This window comes from Saimiri boliviensis, chromosome 13 (assembly GCF_048565385.1).
Source record: "Saimiri boliviensis isolate mSaiBol1 chromosome 13, mSaiBol1.pri, whole genome shotgun sequence".
Lineage (NCBI taxonomy): Eukaryota > Metazoa > Chordata > Mammalia > Primates > Cebidae > Saimiri > Saimiri boliviensis.
This window is the reverse complement of record NC_133461.1, coordinates 109,182,265-109,202,411: the sequence shown is the minus strand read 5'-3', so window position 1 is coordinate 109,202,411 and position 20,147 is coordinate 109,182,265. Positions and strand designations below refer to the sequence as shown.

The 20,147-nt window shown below is 46.0% G+C and overlaps 1 protein-coding gene across 2 annotated transcripts in view; it reads right to left on the bottom strand.

Annotated features, from left to right (window-relative positions):
• The window catches only part of CSMD1 (CUB and Sushi multiple domains 1), a 2,098,967-nt gene extending 2,082,918 nt beyond the window's left edge, over window positions 1–16,049 (bottom strand). For both annotated transcript variants that reach the window (XM_003940706.3, XM_074384178.1), the window contains exon 1: window positions 15,199–16,049. In XM_003940706.3, the coding sequence (XP_003940755.2) occupies window positions 15,199–15,283 (85 nt within the window). In that variant the 5' untranslated portion in view covers window positions 15,284–16,049. The remainder of the gene's footprint in view (window positions 1–15,198) is intronic.
• Between the last annotated feature and the right edge of the window lie 4,098 nt (window positions 16,050–20,147).

The window sequence follows — 20,147 nt, the reverse complement described above, 5'->3', positions numbered from 1 at the left end:
AAGACCGAACTTGGGCTTAGCTGCATAGTAGACGCTGTCAAAGGCATACACGGCAGCCTTTCTGAACCTTTCGAAACCCCGAGTCTGTGAAATAAGGCAAATCATTTCCATCACAAGATACTGTCTACCTGAAGAAGGAGCTAGTTTTCACTCTTTTGAAGTCATTTTGTCCTTCAATCTATTTAAATCGTTAACAAATCTAAAAACGCAATTGCCTAATTGTGCTCGTTTGAGCAGTCCTCACAAAACATGTTGGTGTGGTAAAAACGTGCTTAATTCTTCAGAATTAAATATTCTGTAGTGACAAATATACACATCGAATCACATCGATAGAAAACATATTAACTAGTTAACACAATGTTATCACAACAATGTATTTTTCACCTCAAATACATTACTGTCGTTTAGTATCTAACAAAGCATTTAAAACCCTTTTGCAGGTACCCAGTGGGAGTTCTGTGGTACCAGTGATGGCTCTCAGCCTTCTCCTAAGCTTCCAGGTTGGAAACAGCGCTTCTCCAGCTGCCTGGGGAATCTTAGGTTTCACATTTAAGCCCAGGACTTTCCTAGCATGCTGCCCTCCCCGGAGTGTGGCCATGAGGGCTGTGTGCCTATTACAACAGGAGAGAGTCAGTGCTTCTGTTTCAATGAGTCCCAGCAAGGCAGCAATGGAGGTGGGGTGGGGAGGAAGAGGCAAGGTGTGGTCTGGAGTGTTGGGGAAGGAGTTGGTTGAGGAAGGAGGCTTTCAAGAAGCATGTGGGCCTCCTGGAAGCCACGCTGTAAAATGAAAAGAGAATTCCTTAGACTGAGCTCTGCCTTTTGGTTGAGATCCTGAACTTCTCTGGACACAAATAAATGAGAGACTTGAATGTATTAACTAGATGGTCACTTTGAAATTAAAAATCTTATCTAGCCAGGTGTGGTGGCTCATGCTTGTAAACCTAGCACTTTGGGAGGCTGAGGCAGGTGGATTCCTTGAGATCAGGAGTTCAAGACCAGCTTGGGACACAGGGCAATTCCCTGTCTCTACAAAAAACAAACTACAAAAAATTAGCTTCGTGTAGTGGCATGGGCCTGTAGTCCCAGCTGCTTGAGAGGTGGGTGCAGGAGGATTGCTTGATCCCAGGAGGTCAAGGCTGCAGTGAGCTGAGATCGCACCACTGCACTCTACCCTGGGTGACAAAGCGAGACCTTGCCTTGAAATATACACATATATCTATATATAAAATATTAAATATATATTATATATTATATTAAATATATAGATAAATATTGTATTTAAATATATATAATTATATATAAATTATAAAATATATATCTATAAATTATATATAAAATTATATAAAAATATATAAATTATATATATGTGTGTGTGTGTATATATATATATATGTATAAATAATTATCTATCTCTACTTTGCCCAACAAAGTGGACAGTAACAGCAACCTGTCCTTTTCTTCAAGTAATTTTTTTAATTGAACAACTGTTATTTTATTTAGAGAAAGTTGACATAGTTATTCAAAGTAACCAAACAAGACTTAAGCATGAACACGGTGATGTGAGCATCTTTTCAGATAGTTCCCACGTGCATAGAAGGAGCCTGCCTTTTCTGTACCTGAAAATGGGATCCAAATATAGAAATTATTTGCAATGTTCAACTCAATACTTCACCATGGAAATACATTCATGAGGGCAGTACACTGTGTCATTCAACAATCTATTTGGCTATTTTAGGATGGTAAACATTCAGGCTCTGTCCAACTTTTCAGTAAGAGAGAGGCGGCCACAGTGAATAAGCCCCTATTGCAGCAGGATGTATTAACTCCCTAGATGAAAACATCTGATCATTTAGAATTTGGCTGACAGGGCCGAATTATCTAATTTTTCTAGATATACAAGAAGACTATAAGGGAGTGGCTTCTCTGTGCACAACCAAGACTTGATGTCATCAGTTAGAGTTTCACAAATGCACTGAGGGAAAAAGGCAATGTTTAATGCACTCAGCTTCAATCGGTTATACGCTTGGGAATCTTTTCATACATTTATTATTTATGTTTGTTCTTTCTATAAAATAACTTTTTATACTTAATCGTTCCTAAGCTCTTTGCTTACTGATTGTGAGATGATCCTTTTCTATTATTTGTCTAGAACAATGTGGTGAACAGACTCTTAGGGAGCTCACACGGCACCCCCACCTGCTCATGTCCATGCCCTGGTTTTCTCCGTGAGAGTGGACGGGACCCATGGCTTGCTTTCAACCAACACAGCAAACTGACAGTGATAGACTGTACGTGAGTCCTTGTACAGGATTACGTGATTACATATGAAATCCTGTAATCACCCAATCTGTCTCCCCTAAACCCCACTACTAATCTGGCTTGACCCATGCTATGAAGTCCCAGGTGACAACTATGTGTGGCCACCAGGAATTGATGGTAAACTCTAGCTAAAAGCCAGCCAAATACTTAAGCCCTCACGCCTACAACTGCAGGGGACTGAATTCTGCCAGCTGCCCAACTATCTTAGAAGAGGATTCTACCCCAGCTGAGCCTCAGGTGACGATGAAGTCCCAGCCAACACTTGATTGCAGCTTTGCGAGATCCTAAGCGGAGATCCAGCCAAGTTGCCAAACCATGCACAGACTCCTGACCCACAAAAACTATAAGATAATGCATGTGTGTTGCTTGAAGCTGTTAAGCGAGCAATAATAATGTTACAACACAGTAGTTGGCTAATACAAAGAGTATTCGAATGGAAGATTGCTCCCCAATCTGTCCTTCCATGTAGCTCTGTTTACTAGCTCTTGAGTTGTTCCTGGTGGCATCTGGTCCTGCAGAGAGGATAAACCTGGGTAACAGGGGACGCTATGAAATTACCTTGCTACAAATACTGTTGGCTTTCTGTCTCTCTTCCTCATTTTGGGGCAAAGAATGAGTATTGTCATTAAGGGCATTAAAAAGTGGCTCAAATCTTTTATTCTGATTTTAATACTACAGTAAATGACACCACATTTTAACTCAGACACTTTTTTCTTTCTCATAGGTTCTGTTCTTCAAATATAAAAGGTAAGAAGAAATGATAACCACTTCGACTTGTCATATAACACTATATAGTATTTTTATATGGACTCTTTTAAAAAGACCTATTATTGTCCATCCATCATCAAAACTGAAAGGAAAACACATTTGCTAAGAGACATAAATCATCCCCCAAAGTGCTGCTTGGCTGTACTTCTCATACTTTCAGGTCAGTAGACGCCTCATCTTTGCAACACTCTGACAACATTCCCCTTCCGTGTCTTTTGTTGCCAGCAAAGAAGGCTGGAAAGGTAATTTTGTAATTGCAGTTGTAAAAGAAAGAGACTGATTAGTCCTTCTTTGTTCCATAATCCTCTAATGTAATTATTTAAAATTAAAAAGCAGAGAGATAAAATGGTTATGAAGATCAAAATGACAATCGAAGGCTGGCATATCTGCTGAACAAGCGCTAATATTATTAAATTATTGTCACCAGAAGAAAAAATGCAAACACCTTGGATAACTTACTCCGTATACAAAGAGAAACAGTCAAGAAAAAGAAACACAAATGAATCAAATAAGCATGGCAAAATAATACCTTGAATACAGGACTTCAAAGCTAATTATTTTGACAAGTTCTAGTCTCAGTATGTGAGTAAATAAGCAGGCACAGTGATTTGAAGAACTCTTTACTGATACTTTCCCCAGGTCAGCTGTCTTCAACGAGTGTTTTCATAAACTGTTGATGACATTAATTTGAACTCACTAAAAGTAGTGGTTGGGATCGGGCGTATTACATAGGCTGAGAACATGTGTTTATTTATTAAAGAAACAGTGACTGTGTAAGAAACCAGAGTGATGGTTGGATACTTGCAAGAGTGCCCAATGCTCCAGGACTTAAAGATTTATGAATTCAAGACAATGTAAACAAATAAATGAAAAATCACCCAACAAGAACAACTTTTTTTTTGACATGGAGTTTTGTCCTTGTAACCCTGGCTGGAGTGCAGTGACGCGATCTCGGCTCACTGCAACCTCCGCTTCCAGGGTTCAAGCGATTCTCCTGCCTCAGCCTTCTGAGTAGCTGGGATTACAGGTGCCTGCTATCATACCAGCTATTTTTTAAAAAAAATTCTGGTGGAAATGGGGAAGAACAAAATATTTTTAAAGGACCCTAAACCTACCATAATGACTAATGACTTTTAAACATAGTAACTGACAAAAATAATTTAGATGAAGTAGATTGGGTGATTAACATTGGAGAGAACTCGAAGTGGACTCAAAGCTGAGTGGGCTTGAGATGGATGGAGACAAAGCTGAAAGTTACAGCCGATGAGGATGGATGGAAAACTCCTCAATGGAGAGAAAGCTGAAGGTAGACTTAGGATGTGCCTGGCCTGACTGAATTGGAAGTCACAGGGCAGAGCTGAAAAGACCGATTGTGAAGGACTTTGAAAGTCAGCTTGGGAGAAGCATGCTGTACCCTACAGAGAAAAGCATATACAGCATGTAAGAAAACAATCAAAAAAAGCATATAAGAAAACAATATACATCACCAGTATATCACAAACTGCTTCTCTTTCCACACTGAGCGTCCTCTTGCACTACATTTTGGAAGTCATTACCAAGGCTCCAGAACAGGAAGAGTAACAGTCACAGGACTAGAAGGGAAAACGTTTAAAAATTTCGGACGTTCTAGCTTCCAATAAATAGATGACGTTCAAACAAAGGTTTGACCCCTTGGCTGCATGAGAGTAGAAAGGAGGAAGGCCTCACGGAAGTTGCATATAAATGTGAATATTTCAGGGACTAGTTCCAGGAGAGCAGAGTACTTCCCTTCACATCCCGCCCTTCAGCTTTAAAGAGCACTGTGTGAATGTCTGAGAAGAGGAACCTGGAGTCCACAGAGCATCAGTGTTTCTGGGTTCATTTACATGCTTGATATCGAAGCTGGCCCTCAGTGAGCTATCAAAAAACAAAAAGGTTTATTTGACTGTTCTCAGGCTGCTTCTCCTCAACATCCTCATCTTCAGTTCATGATTTTGATGCTGCTCCCTTTCTTTTCCATTCTTTTGAGATAGATTAGGGTGGCCATAGCCTTTTGTAAAGGGGAACGAACTGGCCAGGTAGACGAAGAGAACAAACCACCTGACAGTGCACAAACCGCACCCAGGACACGTGGGTAGAAGATCCTGCAGCAAGGACTACTAACAGCAGAAGGGAAAACCCCCAGATTCTCGCCAGCACAGAGACCCATGCTTAGTGTCCTTGGGCTGACCTATTCTCACTGGAATAGTAAAAGCCACGCCACTGGGTAGAGAACTAAGAAGCTAGTGAGCCATGTGATGTATGTGCTAGCATGCAGAGGAATTGCACATGTGCACTCAGAAGACCCCCAGCAACACGCTTCACTGCAACGCCTACCCATTCCCTCTTATCAATAGTTTTATAAGCTTCGCATAAAGGGAATCTCCCCAGCATGAGACAGGAGTGTCTCATCCTCAACCAGCCTGCAATGACCCAGCTTTCAGCACACACTCTGGTTGTTCAATGAACTTCTTTCATGCAGTCGAGTCAAGAACCAGAATGGACACCCCCAACAGCACTTTGAGGTTCCATAAACTTTCAACTACCAATAGAACCCCCAATAGATACCGGACATTAATGTCTCTATCGCATAGCCTAATATTTGACTAAATACAAATTATGTCATGTGACTCTAGTGTTCTTCTGAAGTCAAAATCAAAACTCCTAGGAAGCACTTAGAGATTCAGCTTCCTTCTTAAAAATGCAACGTAGCCATGGAACACTACATAGCCATAAAAAAGAACAAGATCATGTCCTTTGCAGGGACGTGGATGGAGCTGGAAGCCAGTGTCCTTAGCAAAGTATTCCAAGAACAGAAAATCAAATAGCACATGCTCCCATGTATAAGTGGGAGCTAAATGATGAGAACACATGGACACACAAAGGGAACAACACGCAATGGGGCCTGTCCGAGGGTGGAGGGTGGGATGCTGGAGAGTATTAGGAAAAATAACTCATGGATACTAGGAGTACTACCTTGGTAATGAGATGATCAATACAACAAATCCCATCACACACATTTACTTATGTAACAAAACTTCATATCCTGCACATGTACCTTGGAGCTTAAAATAAATTTTTTTTTTTAAAGTGGGGTAGGTGAATGGGAAGGGCTCATAAATTACAGTTATACTGAATTGAGTATTTCATTTGGCACATTGCCATAATTTTTTAAGTGAGCAAAATCATTACCACCATCAATTTTAAGAGTCAAGGCTTCCCAATTCTCTTCCTTATTATTCCCAGTCATCATTGTGAAGGATCATATCAGACTAAAAATGTGTATATCTTCCCTAAATTACAGTAGTTATACCCAGATCACATTAATCAATAGAACGAATTTCACCTGACAGTAACAAGATGACTGTTCTCACCTGAATTTCCCTTGATATTATTTATATTTTTTAAGTATTAGGAAATATATTTAAACTCCATATTTTTTTCCATGTAAAATGGAGCATGGATGTTGAACAAGTGAACTGCAACCTCATGAATACAGCTAAAACCATAAGACAAAAAAAAAAAAATACTCTAACAGATGGATTGGTCTTATGTGGTCCATAGTAATTACATTTTATAAAGAAAGGCGAAAAGAGACACAATAAGAAATGCAAGACATTTGTAGTGAGCAGAAGGTGTCTGATCGATTCAGCTAATATCTTGTAAAAATGTGACCCTTCTTAGTTTGCCAAGGTCTCTCTTCGTTTTGTGAGGTGTTGATCACACCTTGCAATGCTGAACTGTCCCAGCTGTATTACACATCAAAGTACGCTATTTTCCTACCAAATAAAAAGGATAGTTTGAAATGTGGTGACTAAAATTGTTGATGGATTTTGAACACTCATAAGGCCCATTCTTTGAGATACAAGTGAAGATCTCTAAGTTCAGTGGAATCCACCGTTTTCACAGGAAGTGAAAATTTACTCAGAGCGCTGCCACGTAAGATTTTAGGAGCCACAGTTATGTAAACCCATTATTGGGGAGATGTGATTTTATAGAAAGGGGAATGCTGAGAGTCCGACCCACATCCTTTACAGGAATGTCAACTTCATGTAGAAAATTACTCATTTGTTAGGGATCAGTGAAGACGCTTTCTGTTAAAAAAAAAAGAAGAAAAGAAAAGAAAAAAAAGAAGAGAGGAGAAAATGTTTCTTTAAATAGATGAATAGGCATTCTTCAGGCATCTTGAAAATGACTGCCTGGAATTTATAATTAATTTCAAAGGATTTTCATTCATTAGAGATCACTCTCCAAATAATTCAGATTCTAACCTAACATTTAGTCCATTCTTATATAATACTAATGATATCAGAGTATACTAAACAGTAAAAGAAAAAAAATAATTCACTCGAACAGTAATTTTTATATGAAAGAGCATAATTATTCCTTGAAGTCTTACCATAATGTAAACATTATGGACAAGGAGTTTAAATCTCTGCTCTGTTGAAAAACTATTTTAAAACAAAAGAAGATTAAATAGTATAGAATGATGAATATCAGAATAGAAGCAATGATGATAAGGAAGAAATCTTCTGAATTAAGTGCACAATTTCGTAGTATAGTGTATTCATCATGAAATCAGTGTGAGCTAATTAGTCTGGGAAGGATTAGTAAATAAGTTATTAGGTTTTGATGTCTTTTATTGAAAGGAAGGTAAAGAGAGATGATAGTTTGATAGGCTGTACCTATCTATATTTAAAATATATAATATAGAGATAAAATTTATATACAGATAAATACATATAGTATACATCACGTATTACACATATATAATATATCCATTGCAGTTTTTACCATCTCCAAGTTAGAAGCCATATTTTACCACACAACCTAGTACCCAATGTGGCATTTCCTAAATGAGACTACACGTATTCTCTTTATCAGAATTACCTGGGGATGAGCGTGGGTAGTAAATAAACAGATTTCTACCTCCATCCAAAATCCACTTAATTGAGAATCACTTGGAAAAGAAGCCATGGAATTTGCATTGAATTAAAATTGAAACAAGTAATTCTTATGCACACAAGGTTTACATGGAGCATTCAAAAACTCTGCTCCATGCCCACCACAACCCTGACAGCTATAATGATAAAGGTGACAGACATGTTCAGTACAAAAAGCAGAGGTTTGCTGCAACACTTCAGGAAAATGCTCAATGCCTTGCAAAGTTGCTTCAGTTCCACCGGGGTTCACGGTTGATAATTACCTGAGTAATTCAGACAAAAAGTTGTAGTTATCTCCATAGTATCCCTAGCATATTAGATGTTCTTGTATTTTATTTAGGTTGAAACTCTGCAACATATATCAAGCCAAAAAGCAAGAAATAAAAAGCACTGGCAGCTGACTGTTATTTTACACAATTTAAAATACTGAGTGTCAACTTGATTGGATTGAAGGATGCAAAGTATTGTTCGTGGGGGTGTCTGTGAGGACGTTGCCAAAAGAGATGAACATCTGAGTCAGTGGACTGGGAGAGGCAGCCCCGCCCTTGGTGTGGGTGGGCACCATCTCATCAGCTGTCAGCGTGGCTGGAATAAAGCCACTCTTGCTGAGCCTTCCCATCTTCATCTTCCTGCTGTGCTGGACGCTTCCTGCCCTCGAACACCGAACTCTTAAGCTATTTACCTTGTAGACTCCTGACTTAACACCAGTGGTTTTCTGGGGGCTCTCTGTCTTTTGGCCACAGACTGGAAGCTGCACTGTTGGTCTCGTTGCTCCTCAGCATGCTGACAGCCTTCACCTTGTGATCCTGTGAGTTGGTACCGCTTAATAAACTCCACTTTATAGATACATGAATCCTCTTAGTTCTGTCTCTCTCGAGAACCCTGACTAACACAGTGAGAAAAACTGGGAAGTGACACCAACAATTTCATTCCTTCATGTTTATGTTTTCTTGATCTCATGTCCGTTGCAATGACAGCTTTTAAAACGTAGCATCATATGCATTACTTTCCACTTGCAAAACTACCTTAAAGTTATGAACATTAAGATGGAAGTATCACATTAGGAGCATAAAGTACCAAATTATGAGTATTAAGACGAAAGTATCAAAGTATCCAAGTATGTTTGTGGGGAATGGCAACACTGAAATATTCTTTTCTCTTTTATAACTTTTGCCAAGCTAAAACGAGCTCAAGGTAAAATAGATTTCAACCAGTAAACTGCAAAATATATCAGTAAAATACTTAAATTATTTTTAACAAAGAAAAAAAAGCCTGCATATTTTTTTTTTCTTTTCATTCCCCAAAGAAGTTTTACATGGAGATAAATGTTGCCACTGTGGGTCAAAGTGACACGATGCTAACTGAAGTTAATTTTTTGAAATGTTATTCCTTGGTGGGATGCTTACGACACATTTGGAGTTGGTGCAGGAGACAGGGGGCCTAATGGATGATGAACTCTCTTATCTCCATAGAGCAAGGATATTTGAGGGTAAAGAAATATTCTCCAACTTCCCTAAACCACTGATGGCATTTTCCTCTCCCAAAAAGTACTGATGGATACAAATGGTTTAAAGGAAATTGCAGCTGAGCTCAGAAAAGAGAAGTGTTTCACACTCTGCATCCAAAGAGGGTTGATCTGCTGAAGTGAAAAACAAGGTATGCATTATTTCCAGAAAGCTCCTGGCGATCAGTCAATTTCAGTGGGCTCAATTATACAACGTGCTTCTATTCTTTTTTCATGTAAAGGAAGTTTTAATTCTGTTACTTACCAACTTCAGTATCAAGGACTAACATCCATCCAAAATACAGACATACTGGTTAATCAAAGGTCACTTCAGGTCATTTTAAAGTCCTTAAGGAAAAGAATTCCTTCCTTCCTTGCATTTAGGAATAAATACCTAAGTACACTTATTTGATTTTTGTACTGATCAGTTATTATGGAATGAACAACCAGTGTGCTCAGCACAGTGGTCATGTAATTGAAGGCAATGTAAAAAGGTTGAGTTCCTTGAGGACTGACTCCTTCCAGTAGAGCCGAAACATCTATTTCTTAACCTCAGGTTGCATATCCAAGCCAGTCTTACAGTTGAAAAAAAAAAAAAAAAAAGAAAGAAAGAAACTACGGCTGGCCCCGGGTTGCTATGGTGGCTGTGCCAAAATGTCACGTTGCTTGGACTTGATGTCTGCCACTGTTGGTCTCTGAGACCCAGTTCCTACTTTCCTATCCTAGAAAACGACAGGCTTGTAACATTCCCATACAACCCAAAGATACAAATACTGCACACTGTGGAATATCTATGCCTTCACTCAGATATCTTTCTCTGATTAATTAGTTGATCAAATAAAACTTAAGTTTAAAAAGACATACTTGACATCTGCTATGTGCAACCACAGATGCAGCTTTTCAGTTATCTTACAGAGGGAAGAGAGCTCAACCAGAAGACATACAAAAGGCCAAAGGGAAAATGTAGCTTAAATGGCATGTATGCAAGTTGTAATGGCTTATTTCCACTATGAGCTCAGCAGAAAAACTACCAGAGGCACATTTAAAATTCAGTGGAATCGAGAGTATTTAATATGCCATTTGCATTTTGACAGCTTAGAAAAGTCTACATTGGGTTTGCTGTATCTTCTGCTTATAAGCAGGAACCAGCCACGGAGCCTTTGTTGATCTATTTCTTAAAGGAAGCAGAACCATTTTCTTGACATTTTCAAAGCTGTGTTGGTGTTTGCTTGACACAATAAACTGGAGAGTAAGGAAGCATTGCCCCCAGGAGGAGCTGCTTTTGCCTGTAGGAACTTCAGCACTGTGGCTGTGGCAGTCTTCCTATCAAGGATGATTGGCCAGCTGAAAGCCAATATAAAAATAGCCATTCCCTCTGCTCCCTAGGCCTCCGCGGGTGAGATGCTTGAGACGTGGGGGAATTCTACTACCCTGCACTACCCACCATTTGCCTCTCTGGACTTGTTTGATGAGACCTCATTGCCCTACTATTCAAGTTTACAAAACCTGTCACTTCCGAAGAAAGACTCCCCTTTGCTTACCTTTTCAAGGACTTAAAACCCCAAACTACTAACTACATTGGTGCTTTCTGCTTTCTGCTTTCTGCTGAACAGTCGTCAGAATTAATAATAATATCCTGACAATGCAACAAGAAAAAGACACGATCTGCTCACCAATACAGAGATATTAACTTGATTTTAAGTGGTTAGGTTTGTTTGTTTCCTTGTTTGTTTGAGACAGACTTCTGCTTGTTTCCCAGGCTGGAGTGCAATGGGGCCATCTCAGCTCACTGCAACCTCCACCTCCTGGTTTCAAGTGATCCTCCTGCCTCAGCCTCCCGGTTAGCTGGGATTACAGGCATGTGCCACCATGCCCGGCTAATTTTGTATTTTTAGTAGCGATGGGGTTTCACTATGTTGATCAGGCTGGTCTCCAACTCCTGATCTCAGGGGATCTATACACCTCTGCCTCCCAAAGTGCTGGAATTACAGGCGTGAGCCACCGTGCCCAGCCCACTTTTTTAGTGCCTGATGGGATTTGCGTTTTTCTGTGGAAGTGTCTTCTTTGCAGGAGTGTCCTGGCCTCCTCAGGAGGAAGTATATGTTGTGCGGCTCTGGCATAAAGGAATTTCACGTCCTCAGGTCTTAGCATCCTTCTTGGTGGGATGAATTTTTAATGAGGTAACTCATCTAAAACCATGCAGGTAAGGGAAGGCATACCTCTCTCTCGATGGAGTTATAGGGCTTCTCTGGAAACAACAGTGCGAGCTCATATGTCTGCTGGGTGTGTCAGCGTATATTTGAGTTACTTATTTTGAGGAATGCTCCACCTTTCTCTTTCCGGCTTCTTAAAATGAGGCGCTTCTGGCTAGCAACATTGTTATGTACTCTCTTTCAGCATGCTTTATGGGAAACTAATTGACTGCAAATACCTGTATTCTCATGGCTGCACATATGCAACAAAACAACTGAGAAGCAGACTTGGTCCAAACGGCCAGTAGATCAGCCCCAGGTAAAGGAGCAGTTCCGAGCCAGCGCACACGGAATTAATATTCCCATTTACTAGATGAAAATGCTTACTCCTTTCCCCCAGTCCCTGAAAAGAGGCATTTAAAGAGATACGCGCACTTGAGACTCAAGCCTTTACAATGCCATTAAAAATCAAGAAGTAAAAGGAAGAATCTCAGTGAATTCCGGACACCCCCAACGCTTTATTGAGCATCATCAGCTGAAGTTGATACTTGGGTTCCTATAGTGGCCGGTTCCAATGACCTCAACTGCGGCCGCCTCCAGCCTCACGACTCCGCAAGCAGGTCACGAATTAGGCCCCACGCATCAAAAACTCTGCGTTTGTCTTGGCCACAGCGGGAGCCGCCACCTGGGCGCGCGCGGCGCAGCTGCCCGCGGCAGTGGCCGGGCGCCCTCCAACCGGAGCGCTCCTGCTCGGGAAAGCCCTGCTGCGCGCAAGCGCCTCAGGTCGACCTGGAGCCCGGAGCCCAGCGCCGACGCCCCCGGCGGAGGCCCGATCTTGGTCCCCCGGGCTTTGCTGGGCACTGGGAACGCGACCCCGCTCCAATGACCGGGGCTCACCAACCGCGACTCCGGCGCCGGCGTCACCAGCCCCCTCCCTGCCTGTAGCCCCTTCCCAGGCGGCCTTAGGCGCTCGCACTTGACCCCGCAGGCGCGAAGGAGACGCGGCCCCTGGTGCCGGTGGGGTTAATGAAGGAGCTCCACGCACCCACCGCCGCCTGGGCCAGACAATAGCGCAGTGAGCGTCGCGTCCGGGCGTCCTGGATCCCCTCCGCGCGCACACACTTGGCGCACACACAGGCACCGCTCCAGCTCCAAGCACACGCCAGGGGCCTGGAACCCGGGGCTCCACTTCTCGGCTTCTACAGTCAGGCTCTGGGGCCTGCAGCGCGCTAGAGGAGCTCTCTTCCAAGGGGCTGCCCCGTTGGGCCGGAGGTGCCCAGGACTTTGCCACCACCTGCCCTGTTCGCCCCAGAATTTGGCTGAGCCGCCCCCGCCCACTACCTGCCCCTCCACACCCTCCCTCCCGCCTCCGCCTCCGCCTCCGCCTCCGCCTCCGCCTCGCGCTGCAGCCCACCCGCGTGGGGGCGGAATCCGCCCGGTACACACGTGTGCGGATTATTAAGCAGCCGAGCCAGGGCCGCCGCCGTCTCCACGCAGCAACCTCCGCTAATTGCGGGGGAAGGGAGCCCGGAGAGCGCGGAACTCCGGGGAACCGAGAGTGCGCTCAGGGGCTGAGTTGCCTGCCTGGGAAAGAGGAAGCCCCGGGCCCAGATCGACTGGGAGTGCAGGGGAAGGGCGGGAAGTTTTGCGGAGTTGCGTGGCAGGTGTTTCCTCTTCACGCAGGGGCTTGGCTGGAAAAAGCCGGGTCCTGTCCCTTGGGCTCCTGCCCGCTCCCCTGCGACACACAGGCCCCTGCACACCTCCCAGGGCACAAGCCTCTTTGCCTCTAGACTTTGGCTGCCTCGCCTTCCAATTCCCAGCCTGTCCAGTGCCGACCAGAGGCCGCCGTCAGCCGGGCCCTGCTCAGCCGGCGGTGCCTCCGCAGAGGCAGCGGCCAAGGCGTCCAGACCGAGCCGGGCGGGTGGGCAGACGGTCGGAGTCTGTGGGGGAAGCTCCCCAATCTCGAGGGACCGCGAGCTTGGGTGACGGAGAGCCACCGTGTGCGCTCCCCGGGATTTCGGGGCTCATTCCCGCAGACACCCCCTTGGGAGGGTGGATGCCCGTGAGGAGGAGCTGGCGCCCAGCGGTCAGCTCTCTCCGATCCCTGGACGCCCCGTGGAGACCAGCGCCGGGAGGGGAAGCCCAGCCGGCACGTCTCTCCCCCGCTCTCCGGGCGGATCTGGAGTTTCCTAGTGAACCAGATACAGTCCTCCTTCGCCCTGCCAATCACTCTTCCATCTGGACCACTGGAGGAAAAGGAAATGGGTGGCAAAGAAGATGGAAGAATCTAGAGAGGAAGGGGAAATGTTATGAAGGGAAAGAAGCAAGTGACCATTAAAAAAAATCATAGGATTAAATTCCATCCTTTAAAAACGAAAGGAAAAACCTATATAGATGCAGATATTCCGGCAATGTCCATGGAAGTGCTGATTGATAGACAAAGCGTCTAAGGAGGCTAAAAATGGGGACAGGGGCAGGTATTTCCAGGGTGAAAATCAATCAATATTCTCTCTCTTTCTGTCTCTCTCCCGCTCTCAAGAGGAGCTTATTTTCTTTCCCGTAGAACAGGCAAGTGCACAAGCTCTTGCCAGCCTTGAGGTCGCAGCCTGTAGGCTACTTAGGAGAAAACATTCCCCAACTCATTCGGGGAGAAAACCAAGTTCACAGAGCCCCAAGCCCCAGGAGGCACCCAGAGGAGCTCCTTCCCCTGACCAGGGTAGAAAGAGACCACCCTGCTTCCACGCTGAATGCATCTGACTTGGAAGCCGGTCCAGAACTCGCAGCCTGTTTCACGCACCTTGCCAACACCTTACAACTTGCAAGGAGCGAAGTCCGGGGGAGAGGAGAGCACGGGGCGACCTTCCCGAGGCAGCTACTCCTCGCCAGCTGAGGTCGTGGGAGAGGAAGGAGGAGCGGAGGAATGGGGTGTACGGGTGGGAGGAGGCCAGGCCGGCGGAGAGCTTTGCCTGTTGGTACCCAAACCCCCAGAGAGAGCCCGAACTTTCGAGGCCGGCTGCAGAGGGCCGCTTTCCCAGGCGCGTCGGGTCCGGGGAGAAAGTCCTGGGAACTGCCCCCCAGCCCGCCCCCCCGCGACCCGTGGAGTCCGCGTCTCGGGGGAGGCAACGCCGCCCCGCCGGAGCGCAATTCCAGCCCGACTCGAGTTCGGTTCCTTTCCCCCTGACCACCCTCACCGCCGAGAACAAGAGGCGTCTCCTTTTAGCCCGGGCGACGGGGAAGGAAGGCACGGCGGGGTGGAGCGGGGGCCCAGGAGGGCTGGGGAGAGCGCGATGGAAGCGCCCTCCCAGGCATCGCGTTCCCCGAGCGCCGGCGGCGGAGCAGCGCCCGGCAGAGGCGGCCACTCCGTGCCCTGCGGTCCCCAGAAACCACACTTGCGCCCGCAAACCCGGCCTCCGTGGGCACCCGCGCCTCCCCGGCCGGAGCGAGCCCGCCTTACCCTTGGCTGCAGTGAGGAGCCTCGCGCACAGCACCAGCAGCCCGAGGAGCAGGAGCGGCGGCTGGAATCTCCTCCGCGCAGTCATGTCTGCAGATACTCCACGCGCACGCGGCACGGATGGCTCCTCCGAGGAAGGCAGGGCTATGAGAGCAGCCGGATGATCACCCGAGGGCAGGGCGAGCCGGAGACGGAGCCCGGTCCCGAGACCCGCCGCGCATCCGACGCCTCCCGCAGGTCTGGGCGCCCGGCTCGCCTCCCTCTCATAGCATCGGGTCCCGAGCCTCTGCAGGGCTGAGCGGCTCCGAGCGCCGAGACCCGGGCGGGCTGGCTGGCGGCGCCGGGGCCGGGGCCGGGGCCGGGGACGAGCCGGGCAGGAAGGCACCACGGCGGCGAGGCTGCGGGAGGGGCGAGGCGGGGAGAGGAGCGCGCGCAGCCGGGAGAGACCTGGAGAGGAGGCAGCTGGAGAGAGAGCCGGCGAGTGGGAGCTGCGGGGAGGGGGGCGCGGGGGGAGGAGAGAGCCAGTCGAGAGAGAAAAGGCGGAGAGCGCGGAAGACGGGCTGCTAGTGGCACAAGGAGCCGCTGCCGTGGCGGCTGGACTCAACCATCCCTACCCACAGAGAGGGGACCGAGGCTGGGCACCGCGCAGTCCCAGGCACAGCCAGCCTCGGGGCCTCGGGCGGCCCGCACCGCGCCGCGCTTGGCTCGGCCTCCGCGCAGCGGCGCGCAGGCTGGAGAGAGGAGACTTGTTGGGCGCTCGCGGGTGGGGGAAGCCCACGCCGCACACCAGGGAGGAACCACGCAGCCCGGCAACTGGCGCAAACTGGAGGGCGTCTGCAGGGGCAGAGGCCGGCCTCCTTCCTGGCTTGCCAGAGAGCGGCCGCTGCATAACTGAGATCAGAAATGCAGGTGGAAAGGGCACACGCTTCAACTCCAAGGGAAGGATCTATGAAATATTATATATCTATGTACACACACACACACACACACACACACACACACACACATTAAATCTTTTGCAAGATGGACTATTTGCGAGGAGCTACACAAATTTACAAATTTCCTGACTTCGGATTGTCTTAGACTTAACCATGCCCAAACTTCAGCTTCAGGTAAAATTTCACATGAGAAAGAATCTCTAGAATTCATATTATGGTCTGGTGATGAGAGCCAGCATGTTGGCACAGCTCCTGTTGAAACTATATATAAAATTCTGTGGGTTGCGAAGGGACCTTAGAAGAGAAGAGGCAGGTTCTCCCTGATTCTGCAAAAGGATGAAGCCAGCAGAGAGAGAACAGTGCTCTAGAATAGCAGTACTTGATACAATAAACTGGATTTCACCCAGCTCCCCAAATAGAGGAGGCATTCCTGCAGTTTCTGGGGAACGTGTTAGGCAAGACGTTTTAGGAAAAGGTGGTCAGTTAATAGAAACACCGTGAGTGAATGCTGGTTTTCACAGAAGGACATTTAAAGGATTCAACATCCTTGACCAAAAAGGTTTAGCCATTTTAGAGGACAGGAGGGACCAGAACATGGAAATCCCATGCCCCAGCGAGAGTGAATTATACTCCAGTGCTGGAATCATTAGTCTATCGGGCCTCTACCTGTGGTATCCCCACAGCAGTGAACGCCTATGGTGGGAGGGAGGACCCAGCGTTGCATCCCACCTCTATCTCCTCTCAGTCTTTAAGATTAAACGGGATTCATAAGGTTTTATCTCCCTCCTTTAATTTTCTTAGATTGTCCTTGCCCCGTGATGTCTAGGCTAGCTCAGAATGGTCGAGTCGATCTCCAGGGCAGGAGGGATTGCAAGCTTGGCATGGAAACACCAAAGCCTGACTTTGCGACTCTCCCTGCAGCCTACCTGTCACCACTGGGGCCACCTCCACAATCCTTTTCTCCTCACAGAGATCGGAGCTTTAAATACGGGGAGGGGACTGATGCTCTTGGAGTTGCAGTCCTGTGTTTTCCTCAGCACAGAATCCCATCTTGCTTTGTTCATCCCTGGAGGGAGAATCAGAGGGAAGAATGCCTCCATCACAGGGGAGTTCCCACGGAACACCTGAGTTCTTTCTATTCTTTAGGCTGAACTGGGCCTGTTGGGCAGAGGGTCACCCCTTCTGGGATTTTAAATCAGATCCCAGATAGTACCTGTGAGTTAGCAAGTGAAAAAATGCTTTCCAAGACCCATTAAGTGCTCCAATAGTTCATTTCAAGCACCTCATCAGGAAAAACGGATCCCTTTTCAAGAGTTGAAGAGCTGACTTCTTCTTGAGAAACTGTGCCCTGTCTCTACACTGCCATTCCTAATGACTCGTGTCACCAAGAAGGATTTCTGCCATTAAAAAACGTTTCCAACATCTAACCATCCTGGGCTTGGACTCAGAGAAGATTTTCACTTGATTAGGATCCCAATCAGGAACGCTGAGTGTCAGCTGAGAGCTGGAACACCTTTACACATCATTGTGACAGGCTGCAGGCTCAACTTCTCTGTCCCCGTGTTCTGTTGAAAACGCTCCCGTGCCACCTCCTTTCCCCAGCGTGCAAAGAATCTATCTGATACAAAGCTTTGGGAAACACTGCTCCGGATAACCAATAATCACTCATTTTTTGCTGTTATTTATATGGGGTATTTTCTTTGGCCTGATCACATATTAGAGAGTGACAATGATCCGTGCTAAACTGTTTCTTGATCATAATTATGAGAAGGGTAGGAAACGGCTGTCAAATAAAATAAGCTGGTTTGTGATACGGTTGTATTTGTGTGTGAATACAGTGAATTCCCCCCACCACCCACCACCCCCACCCCGCCAGATCTCAAGGCTGGTTTGATTTGGAAGGAAAAACGTGGGGCACTGCTGCCATCTAGCGTCCGATATTTCTTGTTTGGCGATTTCAGGGAGCAGTGGTCACTGAGGTTTTCTGACTTACCTCCTGTGGAGTTCCCTGCCTGCGTTTGCCATCCCCGCCCCAGCACTCCTGCGCCTTCCTAGCACTGAGGCTGCAGATGGAGCCAATTTTAGGCTACTCTAAGCTCCCCACCCCTCCCCAACATACATGCATACTTTTTTTTTTTTTTTTTTTTTTAATGATTGTGAAAGCCTTAACCTGTATCAGAAGTCCTATACGTGTTCCTTAGAGCAATTTTAGCCAAATAGGATTAGAGTGAGCACGGGAGCCTGGGACATCACACCAGGAAGCTCCGTGGCCACTTCTCTGCCGTGGCCTGTGCTGCCTGGAGCATCACACTTCGGTACTGGGATATTGACTTGGATCCCCATCCTGGGCATCACACTCTGCACAGCCTCAGGACCTGCTAAGCAACACTAGAAATACCCTTGGCACTCAGGACCCACCAGGGAGTTGAGCAGGGCGACGTTTAAAGGCAAAGAGGTGCTGACGTGCCAAAGGGGATAATGACATCCCTAAATTCAGGTAGCAACGAATTTAAGATGCACTTGGAGAGACAACAGCACCCACATCGGAAAAGTGCGGCCACTGAAGAGGGAGAGTGTATTTGAAATGAAATCGTCTGAGGAGGGGACGGAAAACAGGAACACGATACTTGAGATAAAATTAGACAATTTTAAAACACGCACAAACGAGAATGCTAATTAGCTAGAAAAGCTGTACATGTGTGAAAATCTTTACAGAATACGGTGCGTTGTCATGATGGCTAAATGGGACATTATTTGGTTTGTTTAATGTCACATATGAAAAAACTGATGGCAACTAAAGAATTGGGGAAAATTACTTCCTTGACAGAGGGGTCAGTATTAGGGTCACATGACTCATGTTTCCTGCTGTACAGTGTCTTCCTTGGGTGAGCAAACGTGTGAGAGAGCTTAAGGAATACAAGCAGAAATCAAAACCATCACATTTGGTGTGCAAAGGCATTTTATTCATGACTTCATTGACACCATCCTTGCCTTTATCACTCCCACTTCCAACGATGAGAACACGTTGGCTCTGAGAAACCAGGGGATGTGTAACGGGGTCGCATCTTACTGAGGGCCAGAATGTGAGTGACACTCAGGCCTCTTGCTGCATCAACATTTAAAAACCAACCCTTCCCACCCCTTGCTGACGAAAATGCACACCTGGACCTCAGGGTTCTGACGCACTTTGGCGCTATGCTCCCAGGGTGTCTTGATTAACAAACAGAGAGACAGACACCTACAGAAGACTCCACTCAATAGCAGCAGAATGCATACTCCTTTCAAGTATGCATGGAGCATTCTCCAGGACAGACTAGTTCCTAGGCCATTAAAAAAGAAAAAGAAAAAGAAAAAGAAAAACCTATGAACGTTTGCAACTATTTATTTATGTAATTTATATTTACTTAACTATCCTCATGGACAGGATTTATAAGTAAATGTTAATCACTTTCCCATTTTTATAAAATAAACTAACACCTTTCACGTGTATACTGTACACCTACATATGGATATATAAATGACATTAAAATGTAGCAAACTAACATGACAAATTGAGCTGTCAACAGAAAACCCACACTATAAATGAAGCATTGGGAGGAATGAAAAACTGTGAATTCTCTCCTCTTCCAATTAGGTACTTGAATCGAGGGTCACTGAGGCTTCAGCGTGTATCACGATGACCTGGTACGCTTCTGAAAACAGGTCGCTGACCACAACCCCAGAGGATCTGACGCAGCATAAGCTTTGGGATGCAACTTAAGAATGTACGTTTCTTCTTTTAATTTTTATTTTTTCATTTTTCTAGAGATGAGGTCTCACTATGTTGCCAGGCTAGTTTAGAACTCCCGGGCTCAAGAGGATCCTCTGGCCTCAGCCTCACCAAGTGCCGGGATTACAAGCATGAGCAACCATGCCCAGCTAAGAATACACATTTCTAACAAGTTTCAGATTGACCCTGATGTATCCCAGGATTCCACTGTGAGAACCACTGGTATGAAGGTTGACTTCGGAGCC